Here is a 17,409-nt window from a genome sequence, read left to right on the forward strand (position 1 = left end):
AATACTCTCCACTTGCCTGGATGAGTGCAGCTCCAACAACACACAAGAAGCTTGACACCATCTAGGACAAAGCAGCCCACTTGATTGGCACCCCATCCACCACCTTAAACATTCACTCCCTTCAACACCAGCACACCGTGGCTGCGGTGTGTACCGTCTACAGGATGCACTTCAGCAACTCACCAAGGCTTCTTCGACAGCACCCCCCAAACCCGCGACCTCTCCCATCTAGAAGGACAAGGGCAGCAGGCACATGGGAACAACACCACCTGCACGTTCCCCTCCAAGTCACACACCATCCCTACATGGAAATATATAGCCGTTCCTTCATCGTCGCTGGGTCAAAATCCTGGAACTCCCTTCCTAACAGCACTGTGGGAGAACCTTCACCACACGGACTGCAGAAGTTCAAGAAGGCAGCTTACCACCACCTTCTCGAGGGCAATTAGGGATGGGCAATAAATGCTGGCCTCGCCAGCGACGCCCACATCCCATGAACGAATTTTTAAAAAAACTATATAGCAGCAAATAGGAGTAACTGTACAACCCGCCCCCCCCCCCCCCCAAAAAAAAAAGATTATTTGCCATTATGGATGTGTTGAATTTAATCCATTTGGAAAATTTCAAGAATTAGACCACTGTTTTACTAGTGAAAGCAAAATGTTTTTGGCTTAATGGTTTTGTTTTTATTTGACAGGGAGGACCTGGGATTTAGGCTTATATCCGAACAGGTTAGCCATCACCCACCAATCAGTGCATTTTATTCAGAAGGCATTAATAAGGATTTTGTTTTCCATGGTTCTATCTATCCAAAGCTTAAATTTTGGGGGAAGAGTGTAGAAGCAGAGCCACGAGGAACTATCACACTAGAGCTTAACAAGTAAGTACGTTTATAATTTGAGTGGAAAGCTTTGTTTACTTTTCACCCAGTCCAATTTTGAACAACTGAATGAAATACAACAATTTTTAAATATTGAGAAAAGGCAATATCATTTTCAAAAGGATTATTAATATTTCATGATTATTTGAAAATTCTAAATGAATATATTGCTAAAATTACCCTATTAAGTTAATTCTTGAATACATTAAAATTGTAGCTTGCATTTGGATAAATAACCTTTCTGATATTGTGAGGTTATTCCATGTGATCATAATTTCATGGAATTTGGGAAGGAGAAGATTATTGGTGCATCTAGACTATCCTCTAAACCTCCCATTGGGTTCCTTACCAAGATGCTAGATCTATTTCTTTTCCCTAAAAGGAATTCATCCCTTTCGTTTTGAAAACCTACTTGGGTTTTCTAATCTTCCCCCCCCCCCCCCCCGCACCCCATCCCAATTGTAATATATACAATTATAGCACCATCTTACTTCCAAAATGTTACTTAAATTTCCTCCTTCTTTTGACGATACCCTTCACTTAAAACAGTGCCCCCTAGTCCTCAAACCCTATGCCCCATAAAATAACTTTCATGAATCTAAAATCTCCATACGAATGACCTCAATCAAGTTCCCAATGTGTCGTCCAATTCAGAGAGCGAAAGTCTCAGGGTAGACCATCTTTTCTCCTAATTGTACCCTTTTGGAATGCATGGGACCCGTGTGGTCGCTCTGGCTGTCTACCTTCTACAGTCTTGTCTATGCCCAGGTGGCCCTGGAGAGGGGCCATGAGGTGTCCACCGGTACACTCAAGACCGTCCACGATTGGTGGGCACCACAGGACGTTAATTGTATAATTGACAACAATGGCAAAATACTTTGAACCTCAGTTTGATTATTTTGTTAATGGTGACCTCCTAGAGGGGGCACTTGTGGTACTGATTTTTGTTCAGTGACGCTGGGGTTCCCAGTGCCACCCCTACTGGGGCAATTAAAATAGGTTCCATGCTTTTGGTTCACGAATCAGCCTTGTAGACCCCTCCGAACTTCTTCCAATAATTCTACATTTTTCCTATAAGAGACCAAAACTGAACATTGTACTCCAGATGTGGCATCATTAAGGCCAGATACAATTTCAACATCACCTTCTTGGATGTAAAAATCACACCATAGTTATACATGCTAACATTTTATTTGCTTTATCTAGAATCATAGAAGTTTACAACATGGAAACAGGCCCTTCGGCCCAACATGTCCATGTCGCCCAGTTTATACCACTAAGCTAGTCCCAATTGCCTGCACTTGGCCCATATCCCTCTATACCCATCTTACCCATGTAACTGTCCAAATGCTTTTTAAAAGACAAAATTGTACCCGCCTCTATTACTGCCTCTGGCAGCTCGTTCCAGACACTCACCACCCTTTGAGTGAAAAAATTGCTCCTCTGGACCCTTTTGTATCTCTCCCCTAGCTGCCAAAACAAACAGATCTCTTTCTGCTCTTACATGAACATCATATAACGTGTACATGTTGCTGCTCTGACGTTACACTTACCACTGTTGAATTTCATTTGCCACATCTCTCCACCAGTTTGGCCTAACCTGTCCAGTCTCGTTGGATTATTGCACAGTGGTCAGCATCATTGGCCACTGAACCCGACTTGGTGTCATCTGCAAATTTAAGATGTCCTCCAAGGCATTTATAAAAATTACATTGGCATCAACAGAGATCCCAGGCATACCACTGATAACTAGTTTCCACTCTTGATACATCCTCATGCTCCAACATCCTTTGTATCTACCTTTCCGCCACGCATCAATCCTGCCTCGTGCTTTGCCATCTATCTTATGAGCACGCACATTCTGTTATATATGACCGTGTCTGCTGTCTTCCTGAAATTCAAGTAGATAATATCCACTGCCTTGTCCTTATCCAGCAGATCTGCAAACTCCTCAAAATAAATTCAATGAACTGGTCAGATGTGACCTACCCCATTTGAACACATGATAGCTTTCTCTAATTGGACTCTGTCATTCCAGATGATCCCTTATGCAAACATTCGTCAACGTTTTTGACATTTTCCCACAATTGAGGCAAGGCTCACAGATCTGTAAATTGAGGGTTTAATCCTTTGCCCCTTTAAAGATGGGGATCACGTTTTCTATTTTCAAATCCATAGAAATGTTACCTGATTCCCGTGAGCTTTGGAAAATAATAGGGGGCTTCAATAACACTGCAAATTTTCAGAACCAGTAGCCAGAAACCGATCTGCTTCCTAAACATTTGTACTATGCCTTCCCTTGTGGTGCTAAAGGTTTCCAGTTTGCTCTGTTCTTTATACTCCCCTCTCAACATCAGTAGTGGGGAAAATGCCAGAGTCTCTTATAAAAGATGTGATAACAGAACACTTGGATGGCATTAACGGGATTGGACAAAGTCAGCATGGGTTTATGAAAGAGAAATCATGCTTAACAAATCTACTGGAGTTTTTTGAGGATGTAACTAGTAGAATAGATAGGGGAGAACCAGTGGATGTGGTGTATTTGGATTTTCAGAAGGCTTTTGATAAGGTCCCACACAAGAGGTTAGTGTGCAAAATTAAAGCACAAGGATTGGGGGGAATATACTGGCATGGATTGAGAATTGGTTGACAAGACAGGAAACAGAGTAGGAATAAACAGGTCTTTTTCCGGGTGGCAGGCAGTGACTAGTGGGGTACCGCAGGGATCAGTGCTTGGGCCCCAGCTATTCACAATATATATCAATGATTTGGATAAGGGAACTAAGTGTAACATTGCCAAGTTTGCAGATGACACAAAGCTGGGATGGAATGTGAGCTGTGAGGAGGATGCAAAGAGGCTCCAATGTGATTTAGACAAGTTGGGTGAGTGGGCAAGAACATGGCAGATGCAGTATAACGTGGATAAATGTGAGGTTATCCACTTTGGTTGTAAAAACAGAAAGGCAGATTATTATCTGAATGGTGATAGATTGGGAAAAGGGGAGGTGCAATGAGACCTGGGTGTCGCTGAAAGCGAGCATTCAGGTGCAGCAAGCAGTTAGGAAGGTGAATGGTATGTTGGCCTTCATTGCAAGAGGATTTGAGTACAGGAGCAGAGATGTCTTACTGCAGTTATACAAGGCCTCGGTGAGACCACATCTGGAGTATTGTGTGCAGTTTTGGTCTCCTTATCTGAGGAAGGATGTCCTTGCCATAGAGGGAGTGCAACGAAGATTTACCAGACTGATTCCTGGGATGGCAGGACTGACTTATGAGGAGAGATTGGGTCGACTAGGCCTATATTCACTAGAGTTTAGAAGAATGAGAGGTGATCTCATCCAAACATATAAAATTCTAACAGGACTAGACAGACTAGATGCAGGGAGGATGTTCCCGATGGCTGGGGAATCCAGAACCAGGGGTCACAGTCTCAGGATACAGGGTATGCCATTTAGAACCGAGATGAGGAGAAATTTCTTCACTGAGGGTGGTGAACCTGTGGAATTCTCTACCACAGAAGGCAGTGGAGGCCAAGTCATTAGATGTATTCAAGAAGGAGATAGATATATTTCTTAATGCTAAAGGGATCAAGGGGTATGGGGAAAAAGCGGGAACAGGGTACTGAGTTAGACGATCAGCTATGATCATTTTGAATGGCGGAGCAGGCCCAAAGGGCCGAATGGCCTACCCTTGCTCCTATTTTCTATGTTTCATAAATAGAAATAGTCAAATGTCACTCCACACCCTACTCATGCTGCTGATATGTGTAAAGAATGTTTTGTTTTTGTCGTAGGCACAGAGTCAGCTTCCGTATGTATACTGACAACACTTAGCTCTATCTCGCCATCACCTCTTTTGACTTCTCAACTATCTCTGCTGACAGATTGCCTGTCTGATGTCAAGTCATGGATGAGTCACAGGTTCCTCCAACTGACTATTGGGAAGACTGAAGACGTTGTTTTCAGCCCCCCACCATAAACTGCTTCTTTGTCATTTAGTCCAACCCCCTCCCATGCCACTTGCTCAGCCTAAACCAGACCATACGAAACCTTGGCATCCTGTTCGATCCCAGAGCTGGGAATCGAACCACAATACCTAACTTTCAACAGGATTGCTTGATTTCCACTGCTGCGACATGACCGTCTCTGCCCCTATCTCAGCCTCTACTACTGAAAACCTTATACATGCATTTGTCTCCTCTAGACTCAATTTCTTCACTGTCTTCCTTACTGGTCTCCATGGTTGCACCCTCCAATTTCTCCAACGCAGCTGCTCATATCATGTCCCCCACTATGTCCTGCCTGCCCGTCACCCCCTTCCTTGGTGACCTACATTGGTAACCTGTTTCTCACTGTATTAAATTTTAAATTCATGCCTTCTATTCAAATCCTTCCATGACCTTGCCCCACCTAGCTCTACAACCTCCTCCAGCTTTATATCTGCTCTTATACCCTTTGATCTTACTCTGCCTTTTTGTGTAACATCTCTTCCTTCACCTGTCTTGGTTGCTTTCTCTGGAACTCCTTCCTTAAACCCATGCAGATCTCCACCTCTTTATCCTCTTTTTAAAAAAAAAATCTTCTCAAAGCACATCTTTTTGACCAAGTTTTTGCTTACCTATCTTAAATCTTTTTCCATGACTCTCCGTTGGTTCCTCTGCCCAATTCAATTTGTGAACCACCTTGCAACTTTTTCCCCCAATATCTATCACTATATACATTCAGGTTCTCATCATCCTTTATACTTTGTTATATTCTGCTCATGTTTGTTCTTTGTGTATCTTGGCTGCTTGGATTTTCTAGTTCTCCATATCCTACTGACCAAAAACATAACTGGACCAGCCACATAAACACTGTGGCTACAAGGGCAGGACAGAGGTTGGGTATTCTGCGGCAAGTGACTCACCTCCTGACTCCCCAAAGCCTTTCCACCGCCTACAAGGCACAATCCAGGAGTGTGATGGAATATTCTCCACTTACCTGGATGAGTGCAGCTCCAACAACACTCGGGACGCTCGACACCATCCAGGACAAAGCAGCCTGCATGATTGGCACCCCATCCACCACCTTAAATATTCGGCATTTACATACAGTTACATACAACATACAAACTGCAGCCACCGGCACACCGTGGCTGCAGTGTGTACCATTTACAAGATGCACTGCAGCAACTCGCCAAAGCTTCTTAGACAGCGCCTCCCAAACCCGCGACCTCTACCACCGAAAAGGACAAGGGCCGCAGGCGCATGGGAACTCCACCACCTGCACGTTCCCCTCCAAGTCACACACCACCCTGACTTGGAAATATATCGCCGTTCCTTCGTCGTCGCTGGGTCGAAATCCTGGAACTCCTTACCTAACAGTACTGTGGGAGTACCTTCACCACACGGACTGCAGCGGTTCAAGAAGGCAGCTCACCACCACCTTCTCAAGGGCAGTTAGGGATGGGTACTGAATGCTGGCCTTGCCAGCGACGCCCACATCCCATGAATGAATTTTAAAAAAACTCCTCTACAATTCAGAATTTTGTATGCCCTCCTTTCTTTCTCCCCAATGCCTCCCAAGCCTTCCCTTTTCCATCATGTTGGTTTTGCTCTCTTAAATTGATCTTTGACTTGTTCCTGAGATAAACTGCTTCTACAATGTTTAAAAAAAAATCTTTAAAACACCCCCATTTTCCTTCCACATCCTTCCCTTTAAATAGTTGTTCTTTGTTTCTTTCATTCAACGTTTCATCCTTTGAGTCTGCTCTCCTAAAATCTAATTTCTTAAACAAACAGAAAATAAAAGTTATTAAGAAAAGATTTTTGAAGTACTTCAGTAACTCCTTCACATGTAGATTGTCCCCAGTCCCAGTTTATGTCAGGAAGATTAAACTCCATGATTACAACTGAGGTCTTTTTATAACCCCCAGCCCCATGGCAGTACATCCATCTGTTTTATGGCAGCCTATAACTTATTCCTACCACTAACTTATTTCCTTTTCCTATCTTCCGGATCCACCTAAAGTGGCCGTATGCCAATTCCCAGTTCATTCCTCACAACAATGCACGAACCTTCCCTGATAAGCAGTCTCACGCCACCCCCTTTTTTTCCATCTCTTTCCGGAAGTGCAAAAAGCCCTGCAGATTTGTTCCCTAATCATCCATTTTAATAACATCAATAAGCTGCATTGTACTTGTATGCTCAACACTAACAGGAAATACACAAATATTAATGATGAAACTTTTTTCTAATCAATAGGTATTTTTTTCATTGGCTTAATTTGCATGGCATGTGACTTGTTCATGGTGTTGATATTCAGCATGCAATATGCAGCATACATGATGGCTGCAGATAGCTAGAAGACATTTGAAACACTCACTGTTGTAAAGCAGCCCATTAGTGATGAGAATTTATTTACACTTGCACACAATGAAATGCAAGAACAATTGTGGTGAAAGGCTATGACCTCTACCTATTGCAGTCAGCTACTTGACTACATGTTGCATGTAGCCCTTACACTAGACTCGCCAGAGACCTGGTATGAGTGGGTGGCATTTTATGTGTCTGTCCAATATTATTAACTGTGACTATCATTTCTATGTGTGTATATATTTGTATGTATATAATGTATGTATACTTTATATAACCTTTTTAGTGTATATTTTCTGCAGGCCCCTGAATCTCAGTAGGTAAGTTTGATCAGTAGTGTATGCGTATTTATTACTATTGCTTTTGATGCCACAATTTCACATGTCACTTGATTTCAACAAATTAATTTTGTGGGAATACCTTGTGTGGATAGTGAATTTGGTTCTTCATTTCACATCACCTCATCTCTTGGAGTAAGCCCAGATTACCAGCAGGGAAAGTTATGAGGCTAGTACTCGGTTAAGGTGCTTCTGATTGCATTGTACACTTGGGTTCTAAAATTTTAAAACCAATAACCACTGTTTGTCCCTAGGTTTGGGATTTTATGGGTCTCCTCCCTCGTGGGACTAGGGTCCTATTTTTAGGCTTCTGTTATCCTCTTCACTAGTGTCTGTCTTTCAGCAGTGGATTACATTGCTTAGCAAGTAATATATACACATTTTTATTTCTACTGTGCTGTCTTGATCACGAGGGTGCAGGTAGAAAAGGTTTGTGTATACGCACCAGCTGATATGGATAGTGGGAGCAATAGGTCTAATATGTCAGTCACCCTCCTGCGGGTGGAAAGAGTTTCTCCTTATTTACTCTATCAAAACCCCTCATAATTTTCAACACCTCCATTAAATCTCCCCTTAACCTTCTCTGCTCTAAGAGGAACAATCCCAGCTTCTTTAGTGTCTCCACATAACTGAAGTCCCTCTTCCCTAATATTCTAGTAAATCTCCTCTGCACCCTCTCCAAGGCCTTGACATCCTTCCTATAGCTTGATTCCCAGAATTGGACACAATACTCCAGGTGAGGCCTAATCAATGATTTATAAAGGTTTATCATAACTTGCTTTTGTGCTCAGTGCCTCTATTTATAAAGCCGAGGATCCTGTATGCTTTTTTAACAGCTCAATCGTATTGTCCTACCACCGTCAAAGATTTGTGTATGTGAACCCCCAGGTTTCTCTGTTCCTGCACTTCCTTTAAAATTGTGCGATTTTAATTTATATTGCCCCTCCTCATTCTTCCTTCCAAAATGCATCAGTTCACACTTCTCTCCATTAAATTTCATCTGCCACATGGCAGATGTATAGTTTGATCTAGTTAGAATGATAACTTTTTTGACATTTGCAAAACTTTTCAAGTGATTTCTTTCTGTTCTATTTTGTGAGACACCACATTCAGACCACTCCTTCAGCCAAGGGGCTACCTGGAAATGGATGTGTTTGTGACATTGCAATGAAAATTCATAGGATTTTGTTTCGGGGACAGGAGTTGCAGAATTCTGAAAAATGCTATATGAATCTTAGCTGTAAATATAGATAATACTTGATTGAGATTTTTAAAATTTTAATTAAGCTAAATTTTAATCATCCTCTCCTTCCCCCCCCCCCCCCATTAATGCAGGATGAAGGAATGAGTAACAGGTGGAGGAACTTCCTATGTACATTTTACATGCATACAGGCCATTATCAGGAGAAAATGAAATCTTTTGCACCTTCTACTGCAGTTATTACACAAAACAATAAGTTGTTAAAATTAGTTGCTTTGTTCTTTCAGGCACAATGAGGCCTATAGTTGGACAAATCCTTCGTGCTGTGTACATAATGTAATAATTGGCAAACTATGGATAGAACAATATGGAATGGTAGAAATCACTAATCACAGGTAAGCGTAATTTAAGAAGTAGTACTTAGGTAGAGTGTTCTTTCTGAATTTGCATGATACATTGTTAGTACATGACTAGGTTACAATTATAGAAAGACTGTCATAAAATGGTTGACTTGTACAGGTAATTTTGAGATTTCATCATTGTATTGAATGTGAGAATGCCCAGTAATTGGGAAATTGTAGATTGGTCAACTTTAAAAAAAAAAGAAAAAGAAAAATGTGTGCCGCTCCTATATCTGTCATTTGAAGAAATGGTTCTGACCTACACTGCTCCTCTTGTCGCACTCTCTATTCTTATGTACATTGAGCTCAGCAAGGTGTTTTTTTTTGTTGTTAACAAAGTTGCTGTGATTTTCTTTTACATAGTCTATGGCACAGAAACTGGCCATTCGGCCCAACTGGTCTATGCCAGTGTTTATGCTCCACACAAGCCTCCTCCCGCTTCCTTGTTACTCATAACCTGCACAAACAAACCTAGTTCGTATTTTCTGCATCATCCATTGGCCAGACTAAGCAGCTGTAGGTTGTTCCCTTATACTGAGATTCAGTACCGGGATTCGTTGTTGAAATTTGTATGTACAGATTGAATGATCTTGTGTTATGCTGCTGTTTCCCAGTCTGATGCCAGTTGTTTTTTTTTCCATGTGTATGCTAGATCAAATGTTTTTGTATTAATTTAAAAGGCAGCCAGAACAGGGTATGGATGCTGCACAGAACATTGGGTATTTGGTCATGAATCTCCGTCCAGTTAAAATTGCCATTTGCTTTAAGCTGCACAAGTGTGAATCATCACTCTAAAGTGGGTCTGATTAAATCCAGCATCAATAGCATGTATAGTATCATGCAGCATAGAAGGAGGCCATTCAGCCCATCGTGCCTGTGCCGGCTGTTTAAAAGAGCTATCAAATTAGTCCCACTCCCCTGCCCTTTCCCCATAGCCCTGTAAATTTTTGTCTTTCAAGTATTTACTCCAATTCCTTTTTGAAAGTTCCTTATTGAATCTGCTTCCACCACATCGTTCACCTGACGAAGGGGGAAGCCTCCGAAAGCTTGTGAATTTAAAATAAAATTGCTGGACTATAACTTGGTGTTGTAAAATTGTTTACAATTGTCAACCCCAGTCCATCACCGGCATCTCCACATCATGACCACACTTTCAGGCAGTGCATTCCAGATCATAACAACTCCGTGTTTTTTTTTTAAATTCTCATTTCCCCTTGGGCTCTTTTGCCAATTACCCTAAATCTGTGACCTCTGGTTACTGACCCTCGTGCGGGTGGAAAGAGTTTCTCCCTATTTACTCTATATCAACCCCTCATAACTTTCAACACCTCCATTAAATCTCCCCTTAACCTTCTCTGCTCCAAGAGGAACAATCCCAGCTTCTCCAGTCTCTCAACATAACTGAAGTCCCTCTTCCCTAATATCATTCTAGTAAATCTCCTCTACACCCTCTCCAAGGCCTTGACATCCTTCCTAAAGCTTGATTCCCAGAATTGGACACTATACTCCAGCTGAGGCCTAATCAATGATCTATAAAGGTTTAGCATAACCTCCTTGCTTTTGTACTCTGTGCCTCTATTTATAAAGCCGAGGATCCTGTATGCATTTTTAACAGCTCAGTCGTATTGTCCTACCACCTTCAAAGATTTTTGTATGTGAACCCCCAGGTTCCTGCACCCCCTTTTAAAATTGTGCCGTTTTAATTTATATTGCCCTTGTTCTTCCTTCCAAAATGCATCAGTTCACACTTCTCTCCATTAAATTTCATCTGCCACAACCCCCTTGAGGGTTTCTGCCTCTACTACCCTTTTCAGGCAGTGAGTTCCAGACCCCTACCACCCTCTGGGTGGAAAAAAAATTCTCCTCAGCTCCCCTCTAATCCATCTACCAATTACTTTAAATCTATTCCCCCTGGTCACTGACCCCTTTTCTAAGGGAAATAGGTCTTCCCTATCCACTCTATCTAGGCTCCTCATAATTTTATACATCTCAATTAAACCTCCCCTCAGCCTCCTTTTATTCCAAAGAAAACAACCCCAGCCTATCCAATCTTTTCTCATAGCTAAAATATGCATTTGTAATCAAACTTCTAACTTCAGTAAGTCAAGGTAGTGCCCTGGGAAGACTCCAAATATGATGTTGACTCTTGCTGGTGGTATTCTGTTCATTAGGTAAGAGATGAAAGTAAGTTTACTTGAATTCTATGTTTTAATTTATAATCCACAAATGCTATTTGTGCTTTAGGATTAGTTACAAGAATTAGCCTGTGCTTATATTGGGAGCAATATAACACTCAAACGATATAGGATGACTGTTGGATATTGATTCCATACCTCTACTACAATGCTGACCTGAAATCAAATATTATAATATACTTCCCTTCAGAGAAATGTATACATTTTTTGAGTCTTCTTTCAGTTCTGTATGATAAGAATTTTGACATCTTGCTTCTCTTTGCAGTACTGGTGAGAAATGTTTGCTCCATTTTAAACCATGTGGGCTTTTTGGAAAAGAACTGCACAGAGTTGAAGGATACATTCAGGACAAAAGGTTTGTTTGAAGGAAATGTGTAGCAAAGTTTTATGTTTAACAATTACAATTAGTAGTGAAAAATTGTACTTGAAAAATACTTAATCTGTCTGTACAGTGCTTTGGGACATCCTGAAAGGTACTATGTGAATGCAAGTTCTTCTCTCTTTCCCACTCGCTTTCTTTCTTGCCCTCTCTCTGTAACTTGGGGGAAAAAATGCCTGCCATAAATGTCTGGTTCAGATTTATTTTCCTAATGTGGCTTTATGTAGTGTTGTGCCTCATCATTAAACTAAAATTATATTGTGTGCATTTTCTTCTTTTCATAGTAAAAGGAAGGTGTGTGTAATATATGGCAAATGGACTGAATGTCTGTGGTGTGTGGACACTAACACTTATGAGACCTACAGGAAAAATGAAAAGAAGGGTGGAGACCAAAAGAAAGCTAAGGAGGTAAGCCTATTTTTTTTATTTGTTCACGGGATGTGGGCGTCGCTGGCAAGGCCGGCATTTATTGCCCATCCCTAATTGCCCTCGAGAAGGTGGTGGTGAGCCGCCTTCTTGAACCGCTGCAGTCCGTGTGGTGACGGTTCTCCCACAGTGCTGTTAGGAAGGGAGTTCCAGGATTTTGACCCAGCGACAATGAAGGAACGGCGATATATTTCCAAGTCGGGATGGTGTGTGACTTGGAGGGGAACGTGCAGGTGGTGTTGTTCCCATGCGCCTGCTGCCCTTGTCCTTCTAGGTGGTAGAGGTCGCGGGTTTGGGAGGTGCTGTCGAAGAAGCCTTGGCGAGTTGCTGCAGTGCATCCTGTGGATGGTGCACACTGCAGCTACAGTGCGCCGGTGGTGAAGGGAGTGAATGTTTAGGGTGGTGGATGGGGTGCCAATCAAGCGGGCTGCTTTATCTTGGATGGTGTCGAGCTTCTTGAGTATTGTTGGAGCTGCACTCATCCAGGCAAGTGGAGAGTATTCCATCACACTCCTGACTTGTGCCTTGTAGATGGTGGAAAGGCTTTGGGGAGTCAGGAGGTGAGTCACTCGCCGCAGAATACCCAGCCTCTGACCTGCTCTCGTAGCCACAGTATTTATATGGCTGGTCCAGTTAAGTTACTGCCTTTGTGTAGTGTGGAAGTATAATTGTTTCTTTTAGATGTGCACACAATTGTTGTACATCTTAATTTATGTCACTGCTCATTTTATTTGTTAAAATAGACGCCATCTGTTGCAGAATGATAAAAGACCATTTTAGTGATCTTACTGCACACATAATCATGTTATTTAAATGTTACAGAAGTTTTTTGCATATGTAGATTTTTTTTTCTCTCTGAATTCCAAAGCTAAGAGGATAAATTTCCTCTAGGCTTCTCCCGCTCTGCCACCGTAACTTTGAAAACCCTATTCATGCATGTAAATAAGGGGACAAAATGCCAGAGGAGCAGGACAAGCCCTGAGGAAATTTACCCCTAGTTATTTTGTTACTGGCTGATATCCTTTTCTTCTTTGTCCTCCACATGCTACTTGAATTTAGACCACTTATGATTTAATGTTCTGGGGAACCAATGCGATGTGTCGTGTGAAGCTTTTACTGACAGCACACTGTGACTTCAGCCCACAGAATACCCCCATTCTTGTGACTTGCAAAAGCTTTGCTTTGGTGGCAGTTTGATTTTCTCCAACCAGGAACAAAAGTTCTCCACACTGGTTGAATGGGTTAGTAATGTGCTTTCTCTGGAAAATACCATAATAAAGGACATTGCTGATGTGTTTCAGACAGAAGATGTTGTACGAGCTGAAAATGATGAAGCTGATGACATGCCTGAAATCCAGGAAACTGTACAAGTTGTTCCTGGAAGCAAGCTACTCTGGAGGATAGCAGCAAGGCCTTCACACTCTTCTCGGGTAAGAATGAAAGTCTGATACATTTCACTAAGTGTTACTTAAAGTTGTATGTGTGAGTAAGTGCATGTATGTGCAGCCTGCTTGTAGTGCTCTTGACACACTGTGCAGAATATTGCTTAGCTGTTTTAAAGTGCGGGTGAACAACTGAGAAACCTTGATTCGCAATTTAAACAACAGATCAGTAAATTATAAAACTGTAAAACCCCATATAATTGTAATCTATGTTTAAAAAGCTAAAATTGGCACTCTGAGCAGAGCGCTGCTCCAACACTGATGGGACACTGAATGTTTATTCTTCAGGACAATCAATGGATTTGTTAAATTGGAGATCTTGCAGTTGTATACTTTACTGATCTGTAGTTTAAATTGCCAGTCAGTGCTGCTCAGCTGTTCAATAATGTTGCTATTGGTAGCGTTCTGCTCAGTGAGTTAGGGAATAAATTAATGTAACAAAAAGAGCAACTGATACTTAAAAAGCACAACTGTTAAGAGGAGTGGCTGTGAGAAGAGCATCAGTAGTTGATTAATCAGCAGTTTAAAATGCTGCTTAGTGCTGTGCAGCAAAATACATTGTGATTAGCTATAGTGATCAATTTGATATATAGTAAAACTCTTGTGTCTGCATGCACTTCCTGAAAAACTTTTTCCTTCATAAATTCCTATGTCTACATTTATAATAAAAACTTCCTGTGTAATATTATTATGCTGTAATCACACCCTTCTGCCACCCTTGTGCTGAAGTGCAACCATTGGCAAGTGTGGCAAGTTTCCATTAGAAATGTGGGCATAGGAATTTATAATAGACATTTTTTAAAAAAGGGGACTGAATTAAGTCTGTACCCTCACCCCACCACCCACCCCCCAACCCTTTACAACTCTGTTTTACCTGAATACTATACTTGATTCCTACTGTCCATTTAGAAAAACTGGGATTTCACTGGCTGAAAAAAAATGGCTTTAAAGGCTGTTTTTAAAAGGTAATCAGAAGTCCAGGCATGGAATATGGATGTGGTTACCTCATTTGTAAGCAGGTCAATCTTTTGATGCATTTTTACATGTGACAATCTGGAAAGGAGTCACCTGATTTGAAGATGCCTCTGAAAAGCTTGGAGGGTTAAAATGTTATAGCGTTTTTGGTAAAAGCTACCCTAGCAAATACAAATGTTAAACCCAGCAGAATATTTAACTTGAAGTTAGTCACTGTTTCAACATTGCTGCAGAATAATGCTGTGCAGTACATAATAACAGACAAAATGTTCCTATTTCTAGATGTATAATTTCACTAGTTTTGCAATGATGCTGAATGAACTGGATGAAGAACTGAAGGATGTTTTAGCTCCAACTGATTGTCGTTTTCGACCAGATATCCGAGCTATGGAAAATGGAAACATGGGTACGTGCATTAGGAATAAATCTAAAAATTGGTGCTTACCATGGATAGAATACATTTTGTTCAACTAGCTTGTATTGAGTTCATGTTAATTTGTTTAGACAGTGTTCTAGTATACAGTCCTAAGAGATCAAATGATCTAATTAATATTATAGAAATTGTTATGCCAGTTATATGTTTTAGATTGTTTGTGGTTACTGCAGGATCTAAGATTACTGAGAATGTAGGATTAAGCTTCTTAGCTGAAGCCAAGTGCATGTTTTGAAATTAGTCCCAGCAAAATCTTTGGAGATAAATATCTCTGGTAATCCTGTGTTAATTTGTAAATTTAATTAATGCCGTTGGCACTAATGCCAACATTCTAATACAAAGATCTTTATGAACAAGAGCAAACTACTACAGCTTAACTCCAGTCATTGATTTTCGAACATAATGAGTTGAGTTTTGTAATTGACAGATTTTGCTGGTGCAGAGAAAGAAAGATTAGAAGAAAAACAACGAGCTGCTCGTAAAGACAGATCCAAAACTGAAGAGGAATGGAGAACCAGGTTAGTTTGTTCCCAGAAGAAACGTACACTTAAAAACCTAAGAATCTTTAGGCACAAGAAAAGGCTATTTGGGTCAATAGGTCTGATATTTTTACTGGGAATGGCCAGATAGAACATTTTTGTATTCCTAAATCTTTTTGTTAGAATAACCCCACCGTATCTGTCTTCTCACTAAAACCTTCAATACCTCTCTCTTTAGAAACTCATCCAGTTTTCTCTTGAATCCATTTGTTCTCTGTTCCAACAGCCTTTACTGATAATTGTTTTCACAAATCTAATTCCCATGGCATGAGAAGTTCTGTGTGACTTCCATTTTTGTTCCTAATTTCCTAAATTTTGTGTCCCAAAGTATTTGAACTAGAGTCAACATAATCTTAAACTTCAAAATAAGCCCCAAAAATAATTTACATCAAAACTACAGCACAGAAACAGGCCATTCGGCCTAACTGGTCCACGCCGGTGTTTATGCCCCGCACACGCCTGCTCCCTCCCTACTTCAACGAATCCTGTCAGCATACCCTTCTATTCCTTTTTCCCTCGTGCATAATCTAGCTTCCCCTTAAATGTATCTGTTATTTGCCTCAACTACTCTTTGTGATAGTACGTTCCACGTTCTTTACCTAAAGAGTGGCAAGAAGTTTCCCCTGAAATCCCTATTGGATTTATTAGCAAGTATTTTATATTTATGATCTCTAGTTTTGGACTCCCCCACAATTGGAAACATTTTCTCTGTCTATCCAATCCTTTCATTTTCTTAAAGACCTCTATCAGGTCACCCCTCAGCCTTCTCTTCTAGAGAAAAGAGCCCCAGCCTTTCCTGATAAGCATGATACCAGAACTGAGAGGATATACTTGTGAATCTTTTTTGCACACTCTCCGATGCCCCTATATCCTTTTCTAATAATGAGACTAGAACTGTGCACAGTATTCCAAATGTGGTCTAACCAAGGTTCTATACAAGTTTAACATAACTTGTCTGCTTCTCAATTCTATCCCTCTTTTTAAAAAAAAAATGAACCCCAGTGCTTGATTTGCCTTTTTTTATGGCCTTTATTAACCTGCACCACTACTTTGATTTGTGTATCGGTACCCCTAGATGACTTTGCTCCTCTAACCCATTCAGACTCTTTTAATCAAGCAATATGTGACCTCCTTATTCTTCCTACCAAAGTGCACCACTTCACACTTACCTACATTGAAATTCATTTGCCAATTACACGCCCATTTTGCAAGTTTATTAATGTCCTCTTGCATTTTGGCACATTCCTCCTTTTTGTATTAACTACACCCCCCCTCCCCTGCCCCAATTTGATGTCATCTGGAAATTTTGAAATTTTACTTCCAATTCCCAAATCCAAATTGTGAACAGCACTTTCCACCTTTGTCAGTCTGAGTTTAACCTACAAACATTGAAATACATGTCTAATTTCTGCTTTCTTTTAAGTTAATGACTGCCAAATCCTTGTATTATGAATTCTATTCATTATATATAGTTATATTTATTGAAATAACTAAAGTCTACCATTATGTACATTCATTATTTATTTAAGAAGGGACAAAGATACTTTTGAAATACACATTGATTTGCTTAATGCCACTCCCTATGTTGACCTTTTTCTACTTCAAACCAAGGGATAGATAATAGATATTCTGATAGAAATGCCATCTGTAGGCTGTTATATAAAGTTGTACTCCTTTAGAAGTCACAAACAATATTGAGGTACTGGGCTACATCTTAACCCCTCCTGCCTGGCGGAAATGAGGCAGGCGGGGAGTTAAGGTGGTGGGTGAGGGGAGAGGTGTCGGGGGTGTTATGTCACGTTCCCTCCCCCCACCATTGTTACTTACCTTAATTAAAACATGGGAGG

At 40.9% G+C, this 17,409-nt stretch overlaps 1 protein-coding gene across 3 annotated transcripts in view; it reads left to right on the plus strand.

The window, feature by feature from the left end:
• The window catches only part of osbpl2b (oxysterol binding protein-like 2b), a 63,880-nt gene that overhangs the window by 41,800 nt on the left and 4,671 nt on the right, over nucleotides 1-17,409 (plus strand). For all 3 annotated transcript variants that reach the window (XM_068000361.1, XM_068000362.1, XM_068000363.1), the window contains exons 7-13: nucleotides 698-880; nucleotides 9,060-9,167; nucleotides 11,634-11,723; nucleotides 12,032-12,155; nucleotides 13,475-13,603; nucleotides 14,873-14,996; nucleotides 15,451-15,541. In XM_068000361.1, the coding sequence (XP_067856462.1) occupies nucleotides 698-880; nucleotides 9,060-9,167; nucleotides 11,634-11,723; nucleotides 12,032-12,155; nucleotides 13,475-13,603; nucleotides 14,873-14,996; nucleotides 15,451-15,541 (849 nt within the window). The remainder of the gene's footprint in view (nucleotides 1-697; nucleotides 881-9,059; nucleotides 9,168-11,633; nucleotides 11,724-12,031; nucleotides 12,156-13,474; nucleotides 13,604-14,872; nucleotides 14,997-15,450; nucleotides 15,542-17,409) is intronic.

Source organism: Heptranchias perlo, chromosome 19, assembly GCF_035084215.1.
Source record: "Heptranchias perlo isolate sHepPer1 chromosome 19, sHepPer1.hap1, whole genome shotgun sequence".
NCBI classification, from domain to species: Eukaryota; Metazoa; Chordata; class Chondrichthyes; order Hexanchiformes; family Hexanchidae; genus Heptranchias; species Heptranchias perlo.